The following is a 26218-nucleotide window of genomic DNA, read 5'->3' on the forward strand; positions in this document are numbered from 1 at the left end:
AGATCTGCATTAGTCAAACAATATTGTTCCAAATGACCCATGCATAATGTTAAAATAGCAAGCATGGGTAAAAGGCCCATTTAATGTGCAAAGTTGGATTTTAATGTAACAGAGTAGGAAAAATTCATCTGTATGGTATCAAATTCCACACTGCAACTAACATTTAAGAAACTACCACTTCTCAAGTTTTGGTGTAGCATTATAAAGAAGAATATCCATAATTATCTGAAAGGGCTCTTAAAATACTTCTTTCAGCAATGTATCTGTGTGAGGCCATATTTTCTGGATACACTTGAACCTGAAACAACATTGAGGGTAGGAGGCAGATATGAAAACGCACTTGTCTTTGTATTAAGTTAAATGATAAAGCAGTTTGAAAAATGTAAACAATTTACTCTCCACTCATTTGGGAGAGGGGAATCTAGTGATTTTCATTAAAAATGTTATGTTAACATATAATGGTTTATTGTTACTTTATACCTTGAAATTTTCCCAGTTGTAGTTTTTAATATGATAAATGCATTGATAGATTTAACCCTCATATCAAAAAGCTCTTTGGGGTCCTCAGGTCCTGAGGCCAAAAATTTCGGAATCATTGAGTGTTTGTTGTTTCTGGTCCTTTTCTTTTTCCTCTCCTGTTTCCTTTTCTTTCCTCTTTCCTTATTTTTTTTGAATGAGAACCTCAGGATAGAAAGGTGTATAGCATCTGAGTTGTTTCTTTATATGGTTTTACTAGCTATGAACAGAACACTTTTTTCCCCCCAGTATTACTGAGATGTAATTGGCATTAACATTGCATTAATTTCAGGGGTACCGCATAATGATTCGATATACATGTATATTGTGAAATGATCACCGCAAAAAGACTAGTTAACGTCCAACACCTCACATAGTTAGAGATTTTCTTATGATGAAAACTTTTAGGATTTACTCTCAGCAAACTTCAAATATACAGTTCAGTATTGTTAACTATAGTCACAACAGACGTCTTTTCAATCGGTTCCTTGCCCTGTCTGTAGTTCAGCTGTTTTTGGAGGACGCAAATGCTTAAAACTAACTTCTATTTATTTCAACCTTTTGTTTTAGTGCATTAGGACAAAGTATATAATTTAATATGGAATAAGACATCCTATTTTAAGATTTTGGTTACTTTGTTACACAAATACAGAGCTAATAAATCCTTACTGTTGAGGAGACATCCCTTGGAATCCTGAAATAATTAAGATGTATTTGTGGCTTATTTCTGCCTCAAATATGAAAAGAATGATAACATAAACCAGACACGCTTGATTGTTCAAGCGGACACATCCATGCCGTAGGAAGTGCGTGCACCTACTACTCCTAGTATAAATTTCCTAAACTTTCCAATATAGTCCAAAATACAATAGCAGTTCCCTGCCTGTTAATTTCTGTACGATCCCTTTGCTTCAGTGTTTCACTCACTGTGAGTGTTATTATTTGTTTGTTTGCCTTATAAGGTGTGCAGATGGGTAAAATCCTGCTTCATTAGAGGACAATAGGTCAGTGTTACTGAGGTGTGTCTAACCACAGCGGGAGGGGCCGCCAGTGTATATGTCACATGTGGAAAGAATATACTCGTTGCTGGGTGCGGTGGAGAGCATGACGTTTGAATGAGAGTTACCCTGATACGTCTGTGAAACTCTCAGGCAACTTCGGGTGTGCCTCTTTCCTTCCCTTCCACCCTTAGGGGTGTGTGTGTGTGTGTGTGTGTGTGTCCGTCCAGAGGTGCCCGTGTGTGAACTTTTCACTCTGTGGATTTGGTTGTACCATCTGAGCGCTCATCATGATGAATTGGGAATGCTGCGTCAAAGTGGTTTTCACTCTGTGGCCTGCTTAGAAAAAACGTGAAATGTCTTCCCCAACTCCTGCCACCATTTTCGGTTCCCACACCAACTTTCACTACCCACAGTGAAAAGAGAGATTCTGTTCCCACACAAGAGTCACACACAGGCACACGCACCAACACGCCCCGCCCCCCACCCCACCCCTGCACGCCCACACATACCTCAGATGATGAGGCACTGAGGTTACAAAATGGGCCGCAGACTAAAAAACTGGTTCAACTACTGATGCGATAGAACAGTCTCTGAGAAAATGGCCTCGTACTGCCTAAGGAGAAGATGTGCCTTTCTGAAGGGAGCATCCATCCATCCCTGAACCTTCACAAACCTCACGAGGTTTTGCAGTTTACATGAGCTCTAGGATGTTGTAAAGGGACTTGAACGCCAGAGACTGGGTGTTGACGGGATTTGTCTGTGATCACAGACTAGCCTTGGAGTTCACACGGCTAGAAAGGAGGCGCGTTCCCTCGGGGTGGCCACGGAAGGGCAGGTGGAGGGCGGCTGATTCCACGTAGCCTGATTATTGTCGAGGGCCATGGACCCATCTAAGGGGCCGCAGGTGACAAGCGGGGCGCGGCAGAGGTGAGGCTGGGAAAACCTAGCTCCAGGTGTTGGAGAGGTACTCCGCGTGTTCCCGGGCAGGCCGCAGGCGGAGAGTGCTGTGCTTTACTTTTACAAATGGAGAAATCGAGACTCCGGAACATGGAAGGGGCTTCACGTAGTGAGTCAGCCACAGAGACAGATGGAAAAGCACATCCTCCGGCTCCTGCCTGTGTTCCTTCTGTTCCGGATTTGTTGCCTTTTGATATTTCATGCAGCTTTTGTGATTGATGAAATAAAGTGCTTCCATTAAGGAGACAAAACGCAGTCCAGGGTCTGCTAATGGTGCTTAGTGATGAAGGCAGGAGAACACTCTGCCTCGTTCGGGGGACCACTCTGCAGCATTCTGCAGTCGGTCGGAGTTGCCTCCTTATTTTGAGAATTCAGTGTGTTGTCAGAAAATGCTTTGGTTTGCTTTCAGTTATTTATAAAGGACTGGAGTGTTTCAGATCTCACTTTCATTCACGTTAGGTGGGTAGGGCAGACGGTACTACGCATGTTATAGCCCAGAAAGATTATAACAACGTCTGCCACTCAGCACCTTGCTGGAGCCAGACGCTCTGGCGTACTGTCATCTCCTTTAATCATTGTAGTAACCCTTGAGAAGTGTGTGGAATTAGCTCGATCTCTAGAGATATGGACCTAGGGCCCAGAGAAGGTAAGTAGTTGCTTGAGGTCACACAGAATTCAAGTCTGGCCGACTCCTCAGACCCTGACGCTCGCACTGTGCTCCATATCCTTTCGAATGATCGGCTTGCCCCATGTCAGTATTGGAAATGGTCTCTTGACCCTGGAACAGTACCCCTGTGGATTTCCTGTTCTCTCTCCTAAAAGGCACTCACAGAGAACCAGTTGCTTAATTTAGCAATTGACCGACTGGAATTGCTCGATGGGTTTAAAAGCAGATTTCAATAGGAAGACTACCAGTTATCACATACTTAATGCCTACCATGTGCCAGGATATGATCCCAATTTCGAACACATACTAAATCACTTAGGCATCCCAACAACGTACACGATAGTGACTATTACCCGAAGTCATTACTATTATCATCCCTGGCTGAGAAAACAGAGGCCCAGGACCTTAAGCAACACAGCCCTTAACTACTCTGTGGTACTGCCCCTGAATAGAAAAGTATTGGCTTACTTCCTATGTGCCGTGCCTGTAGAAAATACAATTCCCACACTCAGTAGCTGCCCTTTTCAAAAGAACACAAGACCTAGATCCTCGGCTATCAATGCTACAACACCTAGCATATGGAGCATAACTGTTGTATGAAGGCATGAAGAGGTATAGATTGAAATGAGCAACAGAGAACGCAAGTAGTCTGAGACCGTTCCTTTGCCTAAGTCATGGACTTTCCTATGGACGAGTGACTTGGGCACGGGGGAGAAGCTGGTTCCATGTGTTCTAAAATAAGCAGGTTACTTGGCTAATGTTCAGGCTCTAAATAGGTATGTGGGTTGTAGCTATCTGACCTGAACCAACTTTTTAAATTCCCTTGTGTTCTTGGCAGGATTTCGGCGGAACTGAAATTTAAAAAAAAATAAAAAATTAACTTTTCACTACATCTCATGAAGTTAGATTTTATTAATATTTGGCAGAATACCACGAGGCTGTCAGGAAGGGGATTCGTAAGCATTGTATCATTCCTTTGTCAGGGTGTTCTCTTTTTCTAGCAGGAAGTGTTATGACTTGCTCTCCAAAGTTGCAATTGTAAGAAGAATGTTGGGTTTCCAGATTGGCTTTCTGGGCGTGGGAGGTTCCTTCCATTAGTGCTGCAAGAGAGAAAGAAACAGGTTTGCTCTCGTCGCAGAAGGGTAACTATTTTAATACTATTTTGTTAGGCTCTAACTTCTCGATGACTGAATATTTAAGCAGAAATGTATTTTAAAAGCTTGAGATTCTTACTATGTGTTTGCACAGTTAAGCATTTGGAGATGCATTCTAAACCTTACTTATTCGAGGAGAACCAAATATAAGAAAATTTTTGAAGTTTTAGAATCTCAAATTTTCTCTTTATATTCTGCCTTTTCATTATTTGGGGAATATTCTAAGAACTTTGTACTTTCTAAAAATTTGTTTTGAAGTCTTAATTATATACCTGTATCTATCACGTTAGAGGCTCAGAGGTTTAAGTGACAGAAACTATTACTTTATATCTTGGGGGAGGGGGAGTGGAATTTCAAATGCCTTTGATGCCTTTGATCCATAAATGGTTTTTCAGTACTCTGTGGAAAAGATGAGGCAGCTGTCATGACAGAATAGGTTACGATTAGACCAGTATTCTGCTCTTATGAAATGACTTGTGACAAACGTTGTATTACTATTTATTTATATTTTACAAGGTACATGAAAATCACTGGTGATGAAATTTGGGTGCTGTTATTGTAACGTGGTAGTGATGGTGATTTCTGGTGCTCACAAACTCGTCAGGGATTTCCATCCATTGGTGATCCATATACGTTTGATTTCTCCTTGTTTCAACAGAGCTAGATATCCAGACTCTGCGTGTATGCAGTCAGAAGTGTTTTCTCAATTAACAAGTACTATATTTGAGAACATATAAGCAGGGTATGTAACATTGCAGGAGGCACTTTCAGTGACTCACAGATAAGCTTTCAGCTTAGCTCAAAGTCTAAGCTAAAATTCTATCTTGAGTGATTTCTGAGTTGTGCATCCTAATACTTTGTTTGGAATGGTAGCACGTTAACTAGTCTGATCTTGCCTTGCGATGTGTGTGTATATGTGTGTGTGTATAGCACACACAGACACAGGCACACACACCTGAAGGCTGCCCTTGGCTTCAATGTTAATTTTCATAGGAAAGGACAATGACATCCCTCTCCGCTGTGAACGTTAATTAATTTCTTTAGCAGCAAATGTATTTTTTCATGAATTATTCAGATATTTGGGGAAAGTATCAGTGTTTACTTAGGAAATATAGACAGGCTTAGACCTTTGTAAAGGAGAGTGTGCTGTTTCAATCCAAGGAGTTAATACAAGCTTGGCTTTTGGTGGGAAAAGGAGAGGTGTCACTTTGTTGTTTTATCTTTGGCTTTGATATAGTATTCCTCACAGGGAAAGGGGCTTTTAGAATATGATTACGATGTATGTGAAATATCTGTAAAAATTCTTGACTGGTAAGAATGTAAAGCATATCTTCAGTCTGACTAAATTGAATTGAATGTTTCTATTATTGGAAAAGTTACTAACTTATTTTTAAATAGCCTTTAAGGTCTTCTCTCTCTCTCTCTCTCTCTTTTTTTTTTTTATTAAGTACAAAAAGAAGAAAGAAATGTTTACTTTAAATGGAAGTATTTGATATTCCTCCAGGAAATGACACAGGATTGGGCACCCTTTGGGGTTTAAGTGACTCATAGATATTGGTACTTGAAGAAAAGATCAATTAGAATCTAGCTTATGCCAGCTTTGAGAATAGAATAGAGGTATTTCCAGAAAATGAACTCATTTCTTAGGAGAGCTATGTAGGGCAAAATCACGCGATGTCTGGATTTGCCTTAAAATAAGTCAGGAGGAAAAGTGACAGAAAAGGAAGACGAGATGAAGCAGGTGTCAGGGAAATCCTGATCCATGTACCATCTGGGTGGTGGGTTTATGAGTGTTTATGGTACTAGTTTCTCTTTTGTGTTTATTGGAAATTTTCATAATAGAACATTTAAGTATAGCTAAATTTAGTTTGGGGCAATTTACATTTATTTCCAAATGTTACTTTTACCTATATGTTGCGAGTTTGTCAAAACACAATTTGTGCCTGATGTGTATTATTGGAAAGGTGAAATGTGCTACTTGATTGTCAAAATTGTCACAAGTAAAAACTGTTTCTGGAAAAAAAAAAAACGCCTTTCTGTTTGACTTTCAGCTAAATTCAAAGGACAGGCTGCAAACATCTTGAGTAGTTTTGTAGTATCTTGAAGCATTAAACAAGAGTAGATAGCTAACATGCTAATAGGCCAATTGCATGTGAAGAATGTGGGAACATTATTTTGTCGTGACTGTTTTGTTCACAGCTTTCTCTAATAGAATATGCATTTTTAAAACCACAGGAGACAACTATTTAGCCTGCCTTATGTTTAAGGATGTTCACTTTTCCCTACTTGCCTCCATCAGATATTATTTATTCAACACGCATTTAGTAGGTGTTTCTTGTGAGCCAAGAGACAAAATCAAATAAGATACCAGCCCTGCTTTCAAGGAGCTCCCAGACTGGTGGAAGAAATAGAGAAGTAGGTGGTCATCCCACAATGAAAGGGGGTGGGGCTACAGGAATTGGGAAAGGTGAGTTAGTGGTTAGCAACTAGGACTCTGGTGCATCTCCTTTAAAACAGTGCAGACAAGGGGCACCTGGGTGGCTCAGTCGGTTGGGTGGCTCAGTTAGTTGCGTTGGGCGTCTGCCTTCGGCTCAGGTCATGATCCCGGGGTCCTGGGATCGAGCCCTCCTGCTCAGCGGGGAGTCTGCTTCTCCCTCTCCCTCTCCCCCTGCTCGCGCTCTCTCTCTCTCTCTCTCTCAAAATAAATAGAATCTTTAAAACCATGCAAACAAGAGAATTTGAGATGGCTTAATTATTTGTAGCTACTAGAGAAGTCGGAAGAGGGCTAACGTAGCTTAGTTTAATTAACTCTATGCAGTTGCCATGAATGCTTTCCCAAGTAACAGCCCTCTCTGCTACCCTGCAAGTCTTAATAAAGCCTCTATACTTTTCTCCTGTGTCTCAAGGGCTGTCGGAGCAGCATACCTGCAGGAGACAGCAATCTCTTCCTCACATTAAGTAGTAAGCGAATGTTTAAGTCTCCGTAAACATTCAAGGGTGCATCCAAGGCCAAGTTGCACTTGTAGATTACGTGGGATGGGATAAAGGGTAGAGTTAGCCTTCAGTCGATGAGCCTTCCAAAGTTCATTTCTCCACCGATCTAGAGTTTGAAACCTATTTTGTCATGGACGTAGTAGGTAAGGTTTTTCAGGTCACCCCACAAATGTCCCTGAAATGATACACTGTGTTACCTGAAGTAATATACGTTTGTGTTCATGTTGTTGTTTTTTTTTTAAAGATTTTATTTATTTATTTGACAGAGATAGAGACAGCCAGCGAGAGAGGGAACATAAGCAGGGGGAGTGGGAGAAGAAGAAGTAGGCTCATAGCGGAAGAGCCTGACGTGGGGCTCGATCCCAGAACGCCGGGATCACGCCCTGAGCTGAAGGCAGACGCTTAACCGCTGTGCCACCCAGGCGCCCCTGTGTTCATGTTGTTTTAATCCAAATGCATTATAGAAGCGTAGTTGCTAAATATAGCCAGATTTATGTTCCATCAGCCAGTTGCTTTACTCTCAAGTCCTCAGTACTGTTAACCTAATGGCATATACAGCAGTGGCTCATGGGAAAATGCTGTCAGTTTTATTTGGGGTAATCTAGCCGTGTCCTCTGTTCAGTTTTACCAGTTTGTGGCTGAAATGTCAGGTAGAATTAGCAGAAGATCTAGGCCCGAGAGGCAACCTCACTGAATAAAGTATGCTGTACATGTTGAATATTGCTTGCGTAGAACTTTGCTCTCCACATCGGCTGTCCGAAGCAATGTGTAATAATGTTGAGGTGCTGGAACAATTGACAGTAAAATCTGTCACCACCTCTGTCTGCTCTAACCTTTCCCAAAACTCTCAGGACTGGGAACTTGTGACACGGGAGGGCATTTAGAGTTCGACTCACTTGTTTTGACTTTCAGAGCAACAAATCATTAAGTTCAGAAAGATGCCCATAACCTCTTAAGCTCTCACAATTACTCCTGTACCAAGATTCCATTGAAAATTTTTTAAAGGATTTTATTTATTTATTTGAGAGAAAAAGAGTGGGAGTGAGGGGGAGAGAGAGAGAATGAGCCGGGGGGTGGGCAGAGAGAGAAGCAGACTCCCCAGTGAGCAGGGAACCTGATGAGGGGCTCGATCCCAGGACCCCAGGATCATGACCTGAGCTGAAGGCAGTTGCTTCACCGACTGAGCCACCTAGGCGCCCCTCTGTTGAAATTTTCTAAAAGGAAGCACACAAAAACTCCAAACCGCCTGCCCCTTAAGAAAAGTAAGCTGTTGAGTTTAAGAACTAATCACAAAAAAAAAAAAAAAACAAACTATGGGGGCCATAGCGATGGCTTATGTATGAAAATAATTCTTAAAATAAAAAGTAAATCACATAGATACTTGAGTGTATGGTTATGTTTATACTAAGTTATTAGCACCGATACGGAGAGGGTGGTTGTTCACAGTACTTAGCATTTAAGAGGCTGAAATGAAGTCATGTTAAATCCCGTGAAGGGAGAAGGGAAGCATTGGTGTCCTTACTTTTTAAAAGTACTGCCTATTTTATTGTTGGTACCCATTTAACATGAACGTTTTGAAGAAAGAACTTCGAGAATTCCATAGTAGCCTTTACTGAACCTGTTTCCTGTATTCTGTATGTTTTCCACAATCCACAGTTTTAGTGATTTCAATTCAAGGATTAAGTGAACCCCATAGCCTTTAAGTAACGAAAACAAGTTAGTATTAGCTAGGGGAGTCACAGTCTACGTTTTCTGGTACCTGCGTATTTCTCAGTACCATGGTCACATGTGTCAGGAGCCTTTCAAGGATGTGGCGTTGGCTCTAATAGCCATGAGCCTTCTTTCCAGAAAGCAGCATGTAGCCTCTTTGTTTTTGCTTTTACAGTAAGAGTAGTTCATTACCTTCACTCACACACACTCCTTTAATTTGACGTTTGCTGCGCACCTTTGTGTCTTGGCAAAATCACGTAACTACCCTAGGCTCTTGTTTCAGTAGTCACTGGATATTGGGCGTGCTGGAAATTACCACTCAAACCTTCAAAACTTTGCAGCCAGATGGAATATTGTTTTGAGCCATGCCTCTACCCAGGACCTGACAGTGGATTATTATGGTGGGGAGTATAGGAGAGGAAGATGGAGTTTCGACTCTGTTCTTGAAATGAGACCTGCAGACGGTCCTCACACCCACTTACATAACTAGAGGAGGAAGGCTATAATGAAATTGCCAGATTGTGTGAACAGGATTCTAAAGCCTGCGGGATTTGAAGAGGAAGGGCAGCAGGGGCGGAGTCATTGGGAAACGTGCTTTGGGGGAGAGGGTGAGCCTTCTGCTGAACCTCGAAGGGTGAGTAGGATTTGGATAGAGAGAGAAGAAGAATTAGGAGGAAGGCATTGTCAGTGTGAGAGGTGGGTACCGGAGAGGGAGCCCATAGTGGGAGAGAGGGAAAGAGGAAGAGGGACAGGATAAAACAAAAGGTACTGATATTAGAGTTAACGGGACATGCTCAGGAGAATAGTTGTGACCAAACAGCGAATTGCGAGTGTTGTTGAAATGTAAAACTGGTTAGATGTGTCCAGTAGGACCGCTCTAGAGAACCTGAATCTCAGGCCAAGGTTAGACAAACTGTTTTAGGCATAAGCAATGATAATTTCCTAAAGGGGACAGACATGATCAAAATGGTTGTGGGCACTTGCTGTGGTCCATTTTTTCATTCAGAAGATATGTATTGAAACTGCTTTGTCGGGGCGCCCTGGTGGTTCAGTCAGTTAAGAGTCTGACTCTTGATTTCGGTTCAGGTCATGATCTCAGGGCTGTGATATCAAGCCCCGCGTCCGGCTCTGCACTGGGCCTGGAGCCTACTTGAGATTCTCTCTCTCCTTTTCCCTGTGCCCCCACCCACCCCCCCCACTTGCACACACTCTGTCTCTCTCTCTCTCTAAAAAAGAGATAGAAAGAAAATGCACTGTGTTTGTGCATTATTCTAAGGACTGTGGTGAATACAGACATAAGTAAGCTGTATCTCCACTCTAATAAGGTTAGAGTCTTGTTGGGGAAATAAATTGATTCACTAAGCTCTGCTGTTCAGGAGGCTACAATAGCAAAATGGTTGAGAATACTGACTTCAGTGGTAGGCAGACCTGGGTCTGAGACCTGGCTCTACCTCTCAAGAGCTGTGTGACATTGGGAAAGGCACTCAACCTCTCTGAGCTCATTTGCTGTTCTGTAAAATGGGAATAACAGTATCACCCAGTTTATAGACTTTTTTTGTGAGACGTAACTTACATAATGTATATAAAGCATTTAGCAGAATGTACCTACATAATAAGTGCTCTGTAAATGTCAGCTGTAATGTAAACTTACAATGACAGGTTATATTATCTTAATTATTATTATTACATACTCTGTAGGCACTGTGATCAGGGCTGGGAATGTGAAGATGAATGGGATATGGCCCCTTCCATCAAAGAGCTTTGTTATGAATGCTGTCCTTGTGGTGACTGTATTTTCCCACTCAGACACTGGTACCTAGGCTCCGACGGTAAAACAAGATATTTAAAATCGGGGCTGTCTGAAAGAATCCGGCACTGGCTGTCATAGAAGAAGACACAGCCAGTCCTGGGCAGAGAGGATTGTTATCTCAGGTGGGTTCTATCTGAAGAGACTTCCTCAAAGATGCTTTTGAAGAGCCGTTAGGAGATGGGTGGAGAGCATTCCACTGGAGAGAAGCACAAAGGAGAAAGAACTGGGGGTAGGAAATGGTGGCCAGCTTGGGAAATGGAATCTTTCTAGAGTGTGGGTCAAGGATGCCACGCATGTGATGGGAAGTGACATTGGAGAGATAAGCAGGTATCAATACCGAACCGGGTATGGCCTCGAATGTTGTGCATGAAAGGTGGGACTTTGTTTTTTGTAGAATCAATCGTAGATCTTCTCCCCAGGGAGCTGGCAGTGTAAAGATTACATTGGAGGGACACAAGACTGGAGACAGACCAACGAAAAGGCTTTTGGAGTAGGTCAGACATGAGGTGATCCAGGGGTATGATGGAAGAATCCAGACTGCTTATTTACTTCGCCCTCCCTTTGTTTCTTGTGGCCAAACTTCAGCCTCAAATTTGTAAACCTGGAGACAGAGCAAAGTGGGGAATTGGAAAGGGAAAGCTGATTTGGCAGGGGAGATAGCTGAAAATGGGACCTAATGCAGCAGGGAGTTCAGTGTAGACGCTTAGACTTTCCTGACTGGAATCCTCCTCACTCAGCTTCCTTCTCCCTTGGCCAGAAGGTCAAGTCCAGGGGTGCCTGGGTGGCACAGCGGTTGAGCGTCTGCCTTCGGCTCAGGGCGTGATCCCGGCGTTATGGGATCGAGCCCCACATCAGGCTCCTCTGCTATGAGCCTGCTTCTTCCTCTCCCTCTCCCCCCTGCTTGTATTCCCTCTCTCGCTGGCTGTCTCTATCTCTGTTAAATAAATAAATAAAATCTTTAAAAAAAAAAAAAAAAGAAGGTCAAGTCCAGATTTTGAGTGGAGCCCCTCTAAATTTTTTTTAAGATGTTATTTACTTATTTATTTGGGGAGAGAGAGAGAGGGAACAAGCAGGGGGAGTGACAGGCAGAGGGAGAGGGAGAAGCTGACTCCATGCTGAGCAGAGAGCCCAATGTAGGACTCGATCCCAGGACCCTGAGATCATGACCTGAGCCGAAGGCAGGCATTTAACCGACTGAGCCACCCAGGCGCCCCGAGTGTAGCCCTTCGAAAGTGGACCCTGACCTTCAGCTCCCAGTCACGTCTGTCCTAAACCCCAGGCAGAGTGGTCCAACCACACAGTTTCTCCACCTCCAGAATATAACCGTCTCTTCACAACTCTGTATCTCAAATGCCTTCACCAGTGATGTTTCTCTGAGGAATCCCTACTTACGTTCCAAGATAAAGTTCAAAAGTCCTCTTTGGAAAATGTTTCCTGACCCGCACGGCTCTCACCCCACCGCTCAAGAACTAGGACTCTAACAGCATAACAACACTAATAGTATGTCTTTGTTTTTCTGTTTCTCCCACTAGACAGTAAGCTCTTCGAGAGAAGGGGACTTTGGGCCCTAATTCCCTAAATGTACAGCACGCGGCGCAGTGCCTGGTACCCGCTAAGCCTTCAATTAAGGACTGGGTATAAGTGAATAAGTGAGTGAATAGGGTAGACAGTCAAGTTGAAATCTTCTAGAAAGTCATTTGGAAGTACAGGTGTGGAGCTTGAATAATCATGGAAAGAGCAGGTGAGCTGTAGCTCAGTGTCGAACACCCATGTGACCTAGAGACTAGTGCTGTTGACTTACCTAACCAGGGAGGAGACGGGGCGGCAGTTTCTGTTGGTACAGGTTAAGTATGTGAAGTGTGGGTGTTCCAGAGCGCTGCCTGATTTGGACAAAGGAAGGTGACAAATACACCCCTTCTTGTTGACCGCTGTTGAATTATTCACCCATAGCTGTGGCTATGGTTTGGTTTTTTTTTCATCTATTGTGAAACTGTATTCTTCCATGTTTTGTCCACCCTTTGTTGCTCTCTCCTACTCCTTCGCCATGCAAGCTTAAATATATGTTGCCAAATCTCTGATTTCAGTAACCAGCCTGGCTTTCCCAATCGTATTTACCTGGCCTGCTAGTAGCTGAGATAAAGCCTCCAGTTCAATATCCCCTGCCTTTATCTTATAGTTCCCTTTCAGTTGCCAGAAAAAGAAATAACAGAGTTCACAATTAACTCCCGATTATCCACGGATGAGTTTCCCAGCGTGTGTACCCTGCCTCCCGCCCCATGTGCTGCTGCTGAATGACAAAGATTAGTAAATAGATTATTCGGTCGGCTGCATTCCTCCAGTGAATCGCTGTAGGGGGTGAAAACAGGCACCCCTCCTCTCCTATCAAATACCTTTCAGAATTTTTGACTGAGAGTTTCAGGAAGTTAGTTGTAGGTACACCTTTCTCAGCAAAGATTTGTGTTCAGGGTTTGAGTGTAGTTAAATGAGCCCGTGGAGTGGTTTCATAATTGCTGCATTGTTAGTCAAACTCTGTAATTAGGGATGACTTCATTGGCCTAAGATTTCTCTATGGGTGACGCCCTGAATTCAGACCCAGTCGTACACCATATCCTTTTATGAAAAAGCCAACAAACAAGGTTTTGTTTGCTTTTTGTTTTATTCCCTTTTTTGAAAATGTGTTTTCCTTTGTCTCAGATGTTTAGGGAGAGAGAAGATCTGTGTTTTGTTTTGGTTTGGTTTTTTTCCTGCAGCTTTCCCTTTAGAGAGGAGGCAGGCCGAGGAGCCAGGAGCGAGGGAGAAAACAGAATTTGGGACAGATCAAAGTGCTTTGCAGATGAGAAAATTCCGAAAAATGCAGAGACCCTGGGAGCTTTTACTTTTGATTAGTATTTCATTTGGCTACATTTAAATGGAAGGAAGATATATTTCTGTGTTGTTTTGTTAGTATCAGCGTGCTTCCTCTGTGTCTCTCTCTCTCTCTCTCTGTTTCTCTCTCTCCCATGTAAATAAAGTTCACTTTTGTGGGAAGACAGACTGGGGGAAAGGACGTAATTCAAAAGTCAGACTTTCTTTTGGCCTGTCAAACACATGCTGTGAACTTGAAGTTAAACTTTTATTCGGCAAGCAAATTTTGCTTTTTACCTCTTTACCTTTTATTTTTCATCACTGATTTTTTTTAAATGTGCAGATTGGGAGGAATATGATAGTATTGACAAGCTGTTAGTGATTTTTAAAAGTGGTCCCGAAATACTTGAAGTAAAATTTGCATTTTTGAAAATATCTCCTGTCCACTCTCAAGTTGTAGTTAGAAACTGGCCTTAATGAAGGAGCCAGATTGAGTCATGGGTGAAAAGTGGCTGACAGGTTTTCGTAGGGCCCATCCTTCTTAAATTACTTTGACTAAAGGCTTATAATTTTTATGTACGCAGGACATCTTTATACTCTGGAGTCAGTAATTATAGGGCAAATGGAAAAACTTTTCATACACCCCATTTAAAAGGTTCTTACTAGGACTTATGCTTATTTTTATAGCCTCTCCTAACTACTTAGACATTCATTTATTCCCCCATTTTCTTTTTTTTTGTTTGTTTTTTTGTTAAAAAGATTTTATTTATGTATTTGAAAGAGAGAGCACAATCAGGGGTGGGGGTTGTGGGGCAGAGGGAGAAGGAGACGAAGACGCAGACTCTGACATGGAGGCCGATGCTGGGCTGGACCCCAGGACCCCGGGATCCAGACCCAAGCCAAAGGCAGATGCCCAACCAGCCGAGCCACCCAGGCTCCCCTCTCCATTTTCTTTCATTGAGGGTTTGAAGTTACTGTATAACATTGCATAGTTTACAGCATGCCTTCACATATGCCATCCTTAATCTTCATGAGGACCCTGGGGAAGGAAGTATTATTGCTGCTATATTCAAATGATGAGACGGGCCAGATGAAATAAACTTGCTTGTGGACACACTGCTAGGGAAGAGCAGAACCGTGGTTTCCATCTTGCCGTTACAACACCCCACAACCTCGAGTGAGGAACAACGATAGCCCCGTGTGCAGGGCAGTAATGATGTCAAATCCTCGGTTTTGCTTCATAAGCCCCAGTCTAGGATGTTAGAGTTGCTTTGAGAGAAGGCCCTAAAGTACAACGAATGCCCCAGGAAGAAGAATAGAGCATCTGTAATTTTAATTTGTAAGATCTTCATTTTTAAAATCTTAACTAAATTACTTAAATGGGATTTTTTTCCCCAAGATAGTACTTAATTACTTCATTTCCTTAAAGATACCATCAAATACCTACTAGTAGTTTTAAGAAAAAAAAAACTTTTTTTTTTAAGATTTTATTTCTTTATTTATTTGACAGAGAGAGAGAGAGAGACAGCCAGCGAGAGAGGAAACACAAGCAGGGGGAGTGGGTGAGGAAGAAGCAGGTTCCCAGCAGAGGAGCCTGATGTGGGGCTCAATCCCATAATGCCAGGATCACTCTCTGAGCCAAAGGCAGACGCTTAACAACTGAGCCACCCAGGCGCCCCAGAAAAAAAACCTTTTTTTATTCATTATGCATTACATAAGCTACTTTAAAAATTGTGACTTTTGGGATGCCTTGGTAGCTCAGTGGGTTAAGCTTTCTGCTCAGGTCATGATCCCGGGGTCCTGGGATCGAGCCCCGCATCGGGCTCCCTGGTCAGTGGGAAGCCTGCTTCTCCCTCTCTCTCTGCCTGCTCCGCCAGCTCTGCCGCCAACTCTCCCTACTTGTGCGCTTTCTCCTTCTCTCAGACAAATAAATACAATCCTTAAAAAAAATTGTGACTTTTATCAACTAAAGCATCTATTGTGAGGCTTTTAAATTTGATTTTGTATTTCTTAGATTTAGCTCAGGTGCCTCAGGGTAATATTTATTTCAAATAATTATAAATAAATGAAATTGAGTTTATTTAAGCAAGAGACTCCTAAATTCAGCTGTTCTGTTTTCCTGGACCAACTTGCCTGGAAATGTTGTTTGGGGGATATATGCATATTCCAGTTCTTTTTAGTCTACTTTGGATGTGCCTCCTGAAGTCTCCTGTGAGTTATAGGTGTTGTTGGGGAGAAAACAATTTTGCTTCTGCCCTTCTAGATTCTTTGGCAGGTCTAATTAAATTGACATAAGACAGATTAACACAACAGTTGAATAACCTGCATACCTCCTGTATCCATGGGAGAGACCCAGGAAAACTACGGAACTCCCTAAAATGGCTGAAGCCACCACCTTAAATACCACTTTCAGCTAAAGACAAAAGAAGATGCTGGGGGTGGGGAGTCAGTTATGGGAGGTGACCAGGAAAAGCACAGTAAACAACAGTGAGCTTGTTATGCAGATTTAAGATTATGCCTTCCTCCATTAATAAGAGTTTCTAGAGATTTAGATATTCTCTTCCTGTTAGAGCAGGGAGACACTCTGACAAATGGAGATTTCCCTTATGAATGTAAATATTTCATACAAAAGGTTAACTTCTCAGTTTTCAGAGCTTTACCTGTGTTTGCTATTTCATAATAATAACCAGCTTAAGATAATCAGTATGCCAAAGAGGCATATTTTGGGGTGGTGTATTTTGTTCCCCTTCAGTGTAAAAGAAGTCACTTTAGGCTTTCATCAAGACAATTAGACAGGGCGACGCCTGGGTGGCTTACTTAGTCCATTAAGTTAAGCATCTGACTTCGGCTCAGGTCATGACCTCAGGGTTGTGGGCATTGGGCGTCCTGCTCAGTGGGGAGTCTGTTTCTCCCTTTCCCTCTGTACCCCCTCCCACTAATGCGTGTGCATGCATGCACTCTCTCAAATAAATAAAATTTTTTTAAAAAGGAATAAGAAAAAACTTGAAAGTCTATTTTGAGGTTTTCTTAATGCTGCACTATATTGATTTTTAAAATTTTTATTTTTGAAGTATAGTTGACATATAATGATTGGTTTCAGCTGTGCAGCATAGTGGTTCGACAGTTCTATACATTGCTCAATACTCAGCTCCATAAGTGTAGTTACCGTCTCTATTAATATTTTTTTCAGTAAATGGTTGCCTTGAGATCATTTCTGTGAGATCTAAGTATTTCCTAATTCTGTAGGAAGAACAAAAGTACTTCTTTCCTGGCCTATCTGAAAAGAAATTAATAATCTTTAAAGTCTCCAGAGGCTTTTCCCTTCTATACCTTTATTGCAGCCACTAATCCCCTTTGTGTCAAATTATAATTATTTATATGTTGCCTTCCCCAGATTGTAAATTCCTTGAGGGCAGGAACTAGGCATATAACAGATGCCTAAGCTATTGGTAAAATTGTGTGAGGGTAGAGGTGTGTGTCTGTGTTGGGGAGGAATATGAAGAAAAGGGAAAGAGGTTCCTGCCCTGATCTGCCCCTGCCCTGCCTGCAAAGACAAGTGGCCCCGGTGTTTGGTGAAGGGTTTAGTCAGGAGGGTTGAAGGGTTGGGCGGGAGAGGGAGCTATGTCTAGAACCATCTTTGTCTAATGCTCTTTCATAAAGAAGGGATATGGTAGTATGAGAATAAAATCACTTGTCTTTTTTTTTTTTTAAACTCACATACTTTAGATCATTACTGATGTACAAACTGCCCAAACTATAAAGGACCTTTAGAGACAAAGGAGAGGCCACATGTTTTGGATTTTCTGAGATGGTCTCACTTTCAAATTGTGTGTGCCATTGTTCTACATGGTATGGTTCATGGGAATGGTTAATAATTTTGTATTGAAAATGTTACTACTTTGGGGCGCCTGGGTGCCTCAGTCGTTAAGTGTCTGTCTTTGGCCCAGGGTGTGATCCCAGAGTCCTGGGATCGAGCCCCGCATCGGGCTCCTCCGCTGGGAGGCTGCTTCTTCCTCTCCCACTCCCCCTGCTTGTGTTCCCTCTCTCACTAGCTGCCTCTCTCTCTCTGTCAAATAAATAAATAAAATCTTTAAAAAATAAAAAAATAATTAAAAAAAAAGAAAATATTACTACTTAAAACTTGCATAAAGAAAATCGGAGTAAATCCTATAGAGTATGTTTGTAATCAGAAGTGTTAAGCATCATAATAGTAAAATAAAGGATACTTTTTAAAAGTATTGCCATTAGATTACAGTTTAACATATGAAAAATAGCTTTTTACTCTTCATTTTTAAAATGCCTACTTCGTATCTAACTGAAGATCTTTCTTTACTTTCTAGAGCCTCAGACTACTCTGAAAGGTGACTTACCCACCTAACCTACTGAGAAGTGTGTCCCTCTTTAGTGACATTTTAACATCATAGGTAAGAAAAGTTTATGAAGAAGCAAATTCTGTTTTCTGTTTTTTCAAAGTCCTCTTTTTGGGACGCCTGGATGGCTCAGTCGGTCCAGCATCTGCTGTAAGCTTGGGTCATGATCTCAGGGTCCTGGGATGGAGTCTCATGTTGGGCTCCCTGCTCTGTGGGAAGTCTGCTTCTCCTTCTGCCCCTACCCCCACTCATGCTCTCTCTCTCTAGCTCTCTCTCTCAAATAAATAAAATCTTTTAAAATGTAAAATAAAATTAAAAAGATAGAAGTCTGTTTTTGGTGCGCCTGGTTGGCTCTGCCAATGGAGTGTGTGACTCTTGATCTCAGGGTCATGAGTTCAAGCCCCACGTTGGGGTTGGAGCTTACTTAATAAAATAATAATAATAATAATAATAATAAAATGTTAAAAATAAATAAGTAAATAAAAGTCTTCTTACTTAATTTTTTTAAATGCCAGTCATTAGAAATGTGTATTGCATTGTGGTGGAAACATTAAATCAATCATATGGTTGATTTAAAATATCCCAGGGGTTTGAGAAAGCTGAATTTGAATTCCGGTTTCACGGTCCCTCTGAACCTAAGTTATCTTATAAGAAAAAAGAGGAGAATATTTACCTCCTAAGGCTGTTGTCAGGGTTCAGGGAATTAATACAAATATGAATTTAATGTAGTGCTTGGCACGTGGTTGTCGAATGGATGAATTTAGTAAAGAGCTGTTTTATCAAGTGCCTACTATGTGCCTGGGACTGTGATAAGTTCCAGAGAGAACAGCTATGGCTGTGAAAAAGACAGGTATAGCCCAGCTCTCTCTTGATGAGTTGTTGAGTAGTTTTTTAACTATTGACAAAAATTTCTAAAAGGGATAAATACACAATCTCAAATTCGTGTTTTGTATAGAACATGAAATGTAACATAGAGTACTTTTTTTGAAAGAGTAACACGTTTGAGGCCGTGAAACTATCCTGTAGATCCCTGTCATGATGTATTTGTCCAAACCCACAGAATGTATAGCACCACGAATGAACTCGAAGGTAAACCATGGACTTTGGTGAGTACGATGTGTCAGTGTAGGTTCGTCGATCATAGCAAAGGAGCCTCGTCTGCTGGGGGTAGGGTGTGTGTGAGGACTGAAATCTCTGTACTTCCTGCTCGGTTTTGCTGTGAACCTAAAAGTGTTCTATAAAAGTAAAGTCCTCAAAAAAGATTGAAAAAAAGAAAAAACAAAACAAAGCAAACAAACCCAAAAAACCCAACCAAAGCCAGAGAACACGTAATCAGTTTCATCCCTTTCTGTCCAAAAATTGTTGATAAGTTTGTATTTGGGGATTACCCATTGTGAAACAGACCTCTTTTCTCTATGGTAGGGCTCAGTAAAGTTTTTCTGTAAAGGTCCAGATCATGAATGTTGTGCTCCAAGAGGCAAAATCAAGAATATTATATTGTTTTTTAAAAAGATTTTAGTTATTATTTGAGAGAGAACATGAGAGAGCACAAGTGGTGGAGAGGGAGAAGCAGACTCCCCGCTGAGCAGAGAGCCAGATCCCAGGACCCCAGGATCATGACCTGAGCCGAAGGCAGACACTTAACCTACTGAGCCACCCAGGCACTCCTTCACATTGAATGATTTTTAAGTGACTTAATGGGAAAAAATGGTAACAATGTAAGGTGATGGATGTGCTAACTAACCTTATTGTAGTAATCATTTCATGATATATTAGTCTATCAAATCATCATGTTATACACCGTAAGCTTACACACTATTACATGTCAGTTATATCTCAATAAAGCTGAAAAAAATGGAAGTAGCCAGTAAGATAGAGAGAAGAGCTTAATAGAACAGTTACATATTCCCTCAGTCTTTGGTCACAAAAGGACTTTCAGTTTTCACATGAATAACCACGGATTTCTATTATGATCTCTTTCCTGTCATTGCTAGGTACCTTGGCTCTTCCTTTGTAAGACTCTGTCGTTGAAAGGAGGATTCAGGGCTATTTTTTTTTTCTGAATAACTTTTGGTAAATAATGACTTCTCATGTGTCTGTTTTTCTTTATTATGACTTTAGCTATAAATATGGGAACGCATTGAGATGGTTTTAGCAGTTTGCAGTTCTGTTTAAATTATCTCTAAGATGAGAATTTCGCAGGAATGCTTATAGTATAGTCATCACAAAAATCTTTCAGTCTTAAATCTTTCTGGTTTCTCTTTAGATCTTTAAATGGAGGAGATGGCTACCACTCAGATTTCCAAAGATGAGCTTGATGAACTCAAAGAGGCCTTTGCAAAAGTTGGTAAGTATTTTTTTATAGCTTTAACTATAGTAAAGCCATCTTTGTTTGGCCCTAATGTAGGTTAATTCTCTAAAATATATGAATGGCTAATCACAAACCTTAGGGCAGGATAGTTAAAATCAATGGGATAAAATTTTAGAAACTACACTTTAAACTGTTATTTCTAAATACATCTATCTACTATGGTCAAAGGTTTTTAGTCTAGGATACTAGTTCTTAACGGGGCGGGGGGGAGGCGGGGAGGGATGCTGTGGCTCCTGAAAACTTTAGACAAATTTTGTGTTGTTATTGTATTGTGAATCGTATTTTTCTGAGGAGAGGATTTGGAGCTTTCACCGTTTTCTCAGAGGGATGTGTGACCCGTGAAAATATTAGATGATGATTAGATGATGTTTTACCTTTGCCTCATTAGCTTGGCTTTATTGCCTTTTCCATGGATCTTCTGTGCCTTTGGATAATGCAGCCCCTTCTGCCTTCTCACGTTACATTCTAGTATCAGCATTCCATGGGAAGACTTAGCATTGCCGTTTGGTTTTTCCTTAAGCCTCACTGAACATGTCTTAGAATTTAGCAGCTATGGAAGCAGTTTATAGTATTTACATTCCAAATTTCAGTGCTCAGGTCAAGTCAATAGAAGCTAGTGAGAAAACAGGGTAAGAACTGACTACTGGTGCATGTACTCACATGAGTCAACGTGGGCTTAGAGAGGTAAACTACTATTTGGTATCTCCTTGATGAAAAGGTATAAAGTTAGGTCCTAATGATTTGTTATTTAAATCAGACTTGATTCTTTGACCTGCATTGCGAATCGCATTAATGAAAAGTAAGGAAGTGTACATCTCTATTCCCATACATCCATGACCAGCATTTTCTGTGAAGGCATTTAGTAAGTAACAGCCTGCCTTGGGAAGAATAATGACCACCCGCACCCCCCCCCCACCAAAGTGACTATTCACAATCTCATCAGAATTCTAAGTAGAAAAAAATGGGTAGGCCTGATTCTAACACATTTTTCTGTGTGTATGGGGGGAAAAAGCAGTCTATTCACTGGCCTCAGATACTACCTGCTGTAAGAAAGAGCACTACCTAGGCTGATACAAGATTGATTACAAGAAAACAGCAGGTGAATTCTTGGCTGCAAGATTTTTTAAATCTCATGACTCTGTAGAAATAGCCTTATCAGAATTGTTTTAGGATTGCATATCCTTTGAACCTTCCTTTTTTTTCTTACAATCCTCTCTCAGCGTTGGGGACAGCCTAATTTGTTTGTTGATGAATAGAAGTTTGGGGAGGACCAGGACTTACTATGGCCATTATTGAATCCTCAAGGCCTCGCTTCCTAAAAAAAAAAAAAAAAAAAGTTTATTGTTGAATACAGGCCTTGTTCTCATGAGAAGCATCTTGGAAATAATTGTGCGCAATATCTTTTTAAAATGTAAAGCTATTCAAGTATGGTTTACTTGACAGAACTGGAATACACTCATCGGTAAAAGAACTTCATTGCTCCTTACAAGCTTTAATGATATGAAGAAGGGTTCACCAGTTGTCTCCATGGAGGAACCATGGAGTTAAATTGCCCTAAGTCAGGGATCAGTTGGAGCTTGGACTGCAAGAAAGGGTCATCATAGAACTGTCTTATTTTATTTATTTATTTATTTTCTTAAAGATTTTATTTATTTATTTATTTGATAGAGATAGAGACAGCCAGCTAGAGAGGGAACGCAAGCAGGAGGAGTGGGAGAGGAAGAAGCAGGCTCCTAGCGGAGGAGCCCGATGTGGGGCTCGATCCCGTAACTCTGGGATCACGCCCTGAGCCGAAGGCAGACGCTTACCCGCTGTGCCACCCAGGCGCCCCTACTGTCTTATTTTAAATCCTGTATCTTGGAGGGGTTAGGGTAGACAAAAGAGATTCCCAAAGGCAGGAGATTAGACTGTACGTGCTATTGATGACCCTAACAGGCTTATATTCTTTCCTAAAATACGTAGTCTCTCATTCCTCTATATGCTGTAAGTAGAAATTCCGGAGCCCCCGTTTCTGCCTGCTCTGCATTTTATTCAGTATCTCACCCGGCGTTGCTCGCATGTTAGGGTCGCAATCAATATTTAATTGACTGAATCCCAAGGAATTACACGTAATCTTTTCACTTACTGAGACTTTGTCATTATCCACTGTAAACTAAAAGGGCCTTTGTTATGACGATTTTCATCATGGTGGAATTTATTGCCAGAGGTTTTGGCCATCACATTGTAGCACATAAAATTTATATATATATTTTCAGCATAATAAAGGCTTGTGTGGAGTCTGTCTTTTAGAAAAGTGTTTAAAGACCCAGCTGAATCTTTTGATTTTTCCTTTAAAATCTTTGTAGTTTGTAGTTATTAGTTACGGAGCCCTGAGGCAACTGTCAAAGGTGTTACAGAAATCTTTTTTTTTTTTTTTTCAGTCAGGGAAACTTGGTTTGAAAAACAAGCTCTAGAACTTACTTTCCTGACAATTCTTTCTTATTGGTGGGGGCAGGGCAGGGAGGACCACTTTGTCTCTGTTCAGTTGTGACAAAATATGGAAATCATTATGTGATTTTTCCCATCTATTAACAATAATAGCCTTGATTATCTCTTTAGAAATTCAGCAAAATCATAGTGTGTGAGGAAAATCTCTGTAATTACTGCTAACCATAGGTTTTGTCCAATCAATTAATAGTGCTTTGAAATTCTCTTTACTAGCAATAAATCGAGTATTAAGATTTAAAGTTCTCCTTTCACTCACTTTCTGCACCTGCTTAGTGTTAAGCTCCAAGCAGTATATTTTCATCTAATTATTTTAATTTTCTCAACATTTGTTTCTAGTATTTCCCACTGGGATAGCAGAAGCCTTGGCTCTTTTTTTTCCCCCTACTTCATAATGTTTCCGTTTTAATTTAAATGCTGCATAAGTTCTTTCTAAAGAAGAACAAATAAAACTTTCAGAACACATGGGAAGTAAATATTTTACCAACTAGAAAATGTCTTTTACATTCTGAGAATTTAATCTTGTTATGGAAGCTAGAAGTCATTTGGATGATTACTTGTCATAAAGATAAATTCATGTAATGTAAGTCTTTTCAGATTGGCTTTAGTCCTGTAAACACTGACATCTGACTTTTTTCTCTCCTAAGCAGTTGCTACTGAGCTTTAAAAAAAAACACAAATTCAGCACTTTTGAAAGAAAAGAATAACGGGGTTTTGTAAATGACTAGGAATACTGTGGGTATATTCCTTTGTGGCTGCCCACCAAACAAAGTAAAAAAAAATTTGGTTATGGTGATTTTCTCCTCTCAGGAAGTTGACTTGTTTCAAATTACTTGATATTCTGTAGTACATAAAAACCACATCAGGATGATGCCACAAAAGGCGCAGTGGTTTAGTTTAATTTACTTTTAGTATTCAGTAAAAACTACACCAGTGCATATTTGTTTAATTATGACTTAAAAAAGAAAACCTAGAGGCCAGCCCAAAAAATAAATTAACCAGTGCTATTTCACTGAGCCATCTGGTTAATTATCAGTGGAATATTAGAGGCGAAGGTCTTGGGAGGGTCTGCAAGCCATGTTTTGGTGGCGTGGAAGATAGAAGTATGCATGTATGGGTGGGTAGGCTTCAGAGCACGGGCGCACGCGTGTGAGGATGTGCTCATGTGAGCGTGTGTGTGTATTTTTGAAGTGGGAGAGTGGCAGCAGGTGGGAACTGGTGGCCAAAGTTGCTGGAAATTTTGCATTGGAAAAAGATCGATAGACAGCATTTTTGACTGCCTGGTTTCAGCCTTCTAATCTTGCCCAGCCTTCAGCCATCCTTGACCTCCACCTTTGAGGAGCCACGAGTAGGATGAACTCTTAGGTAGCGACCTCACTTCTGCCCTGAGCTGGGACTCATTAAACTGCCTCTTCTATTTGCCGGAATGAGCTACCTCAAAAGGTATAAGCTGTGAAGGGCAAAACTCATGTTTAGTGAAGCATCTGGAGATGTTTAGCAGCTGCCTTTGCTGACGTTTTAATGCCTAATGAAAGCTTGACTTTACTGCTTAGATCTCAGGATGGACTATAATCTAAATTCTTCTGCATGAGTCTTTTGGCTGAGTCTTCTAAATCAATATTTCGTGTGCTTTCACAGGCATTCAAGATCACGTATGTGTGTGCGCGCACATGTGGAAATCCATTACTGTTAGACACGTAGATTCCTTTTGTCATTATTTTTTTTTTTTAGTGCGAAAATGTTATGGGATACATTGGCTAAACTAAATGGAACTTTTAAACCCAGCTTTTCTGAAAAGGATGGGCATCAGTACTTGATTGGTTTTCTTCTTTAGGTCCTAATGCGCACTATCCGTGACGGGTGAGTAGAGAGGTTGCATGTGTATTACAGATGAGGACGCACATATGCAACCTCTTTATAAGGAGAGACACTGGATTTAGACAGATTCAAGGATGGTTAAAGCAACACACACACACAACTTGGGGGTCAAAGGAAATCCCCCGTCTTCCTTACTGTTGGATTTAAAAGACGAACTAGCACCCCAAAAGATGCATTCGAAGTGATAGATTGAGCCTCACACCACCTGGACATGGGCAGTGCAAAAGAGCTAAAATCAAAACCACTTGAATTCTGGCTCAGCTTTCTCCAGACAAGTACTTAAAATAGCTTAAATAACAGGATGCAAGGGGAGGGAAAACATTTCCTTTTAAGGATATGCATTCTTGGTGTGATTCAAACTTCTGCAGGAACACGGCTGTATAATAAGTTTATTTACTTTAAGGTTACTTGGGGGAGGGTGTTGAGAGAGTTAACTGGCATTTAAAATAATACTTGATACAAGAGCATAATGGGGTTTAAGACAGAATGCAGATGTGACCCCTACATGTGTCATCAGAGAGAGAGAGACACACAGAGACAGAGTGACAGACAGAATCTGTTACAAACAGTTGGTTTCCTTTAGCTGAATCCAGCAGTCAATATGAAAGGCCTCTCGGGCACAGCACTGGGAGGCTGTTGGTGATTTTTTTTTTTTTAAGTGTAGTGATTTTTTCTTAAAAAAGAAGAACACTTGGTCAATGGACTGAATATTTAGCTGTTTACTTTCTGCGGGAACTTTGTTCAGCGGAGAGGTGTGGAGTTTCTTTTTTCCTGCCCTTTGTTAATTTTGACTCCTACTGACCATATTTTCTGGACCCCAAAGTTGAGACTTGCTTGCACAGAAGCATTAAAAATGCTCTAGGTAGTATAGGCAGTATGATAATATCTACCTTATCAGGTGGTTGAAAATAGGAGTCTTCGAAATGCAGAACCTGTTCGACCCCACACCGATGTGTAGTTAACGAAGACGTGGCAAATGAGCCAGAAAGGGCTTCCAGAATATTGGCAGTTTTAATGAGAAAATAGAGGGCTGCCATTATGCCAGGACACTGGGATGTTTCCAGTCGTTAAAACTGTTTTCAATCTAGGTCTGTGTTTTTTGGGTCAGTTTATTATTAAATTCTCCATGTTTGTGTCAAAACTACGAATAGAAAAAGATCACCGCCAGACCTGGTTTTGGGCTCCTGGTTAATAAAGTCACCGCTAAGATGGAAGCTTTCTAAAATGCCATTAAGCTATCTCATTTTCTGGCTTTCCAAAGCACAGCATATTAGATCTCTGGTAATAGTTAAAGGGTGTGTGTGTGTGTGTGTGTGTGTGTGTGTGTGTGTGTGTGTTTTGGCGGGGGATTGGAAATAAAATTAGCATAAAACTCTTTAAAAATAATTGCACCCTATTTTGTCTTTCAAGTACTTTTCCAGCTGGGAGATTTTGTAAAATTAATTGCAAGCTGCCTTTTTAG

At 41.0% G+C, this 26218-nt stretch overlaps 1 protein-coding gene across 3 annotated transcripts in view; it reads left to right on the forward strand.

Moving 5' to 3' along the window:
- Positions 1–26218, forward strand: part of PLS3 (plastin 3) — an 80328-nt gene that overhangs the window by 23728 nt on the left and 30382 nt on the right. For 2 of the 3 annotated variants that reach the window (XM_011216839.3, XM_034649221.1), the window contains exons 2-3: positions 17994–18077; positions 20290–20370. In XM_011216839.3, the coding sequence (XP_011215141.1) occupies positions 20298–20370 (73 nt within the window). In that variant the 5' untranslated portion in view covers positions 17994–18077; positions 20290–20297. Of the gene's footprint in view, positions 1–4210; positions 4284–17993; positions 18078–20289; positions 20371–26218 lie in introns of those variants that run through there. The other variant, XM_019792919.2, reaches the window with a different exon arrangement.

This window comes from Ailuropoda melanoleuca, chromosome X, assembly GCF_002007445.2.
Source record: "Ailuropoda melanoleuca isolate Jingjing chromosome X, ASM200744v2, whole genome shotgun sequence".
NCBI classification, from domain to species: domain Eukaryota; kingdom Metazoa; phylum Chordata; class Mammalia; order Carnivora; family Ursidae; genus Ailuropoda; species Ailuropoda melanoleuca.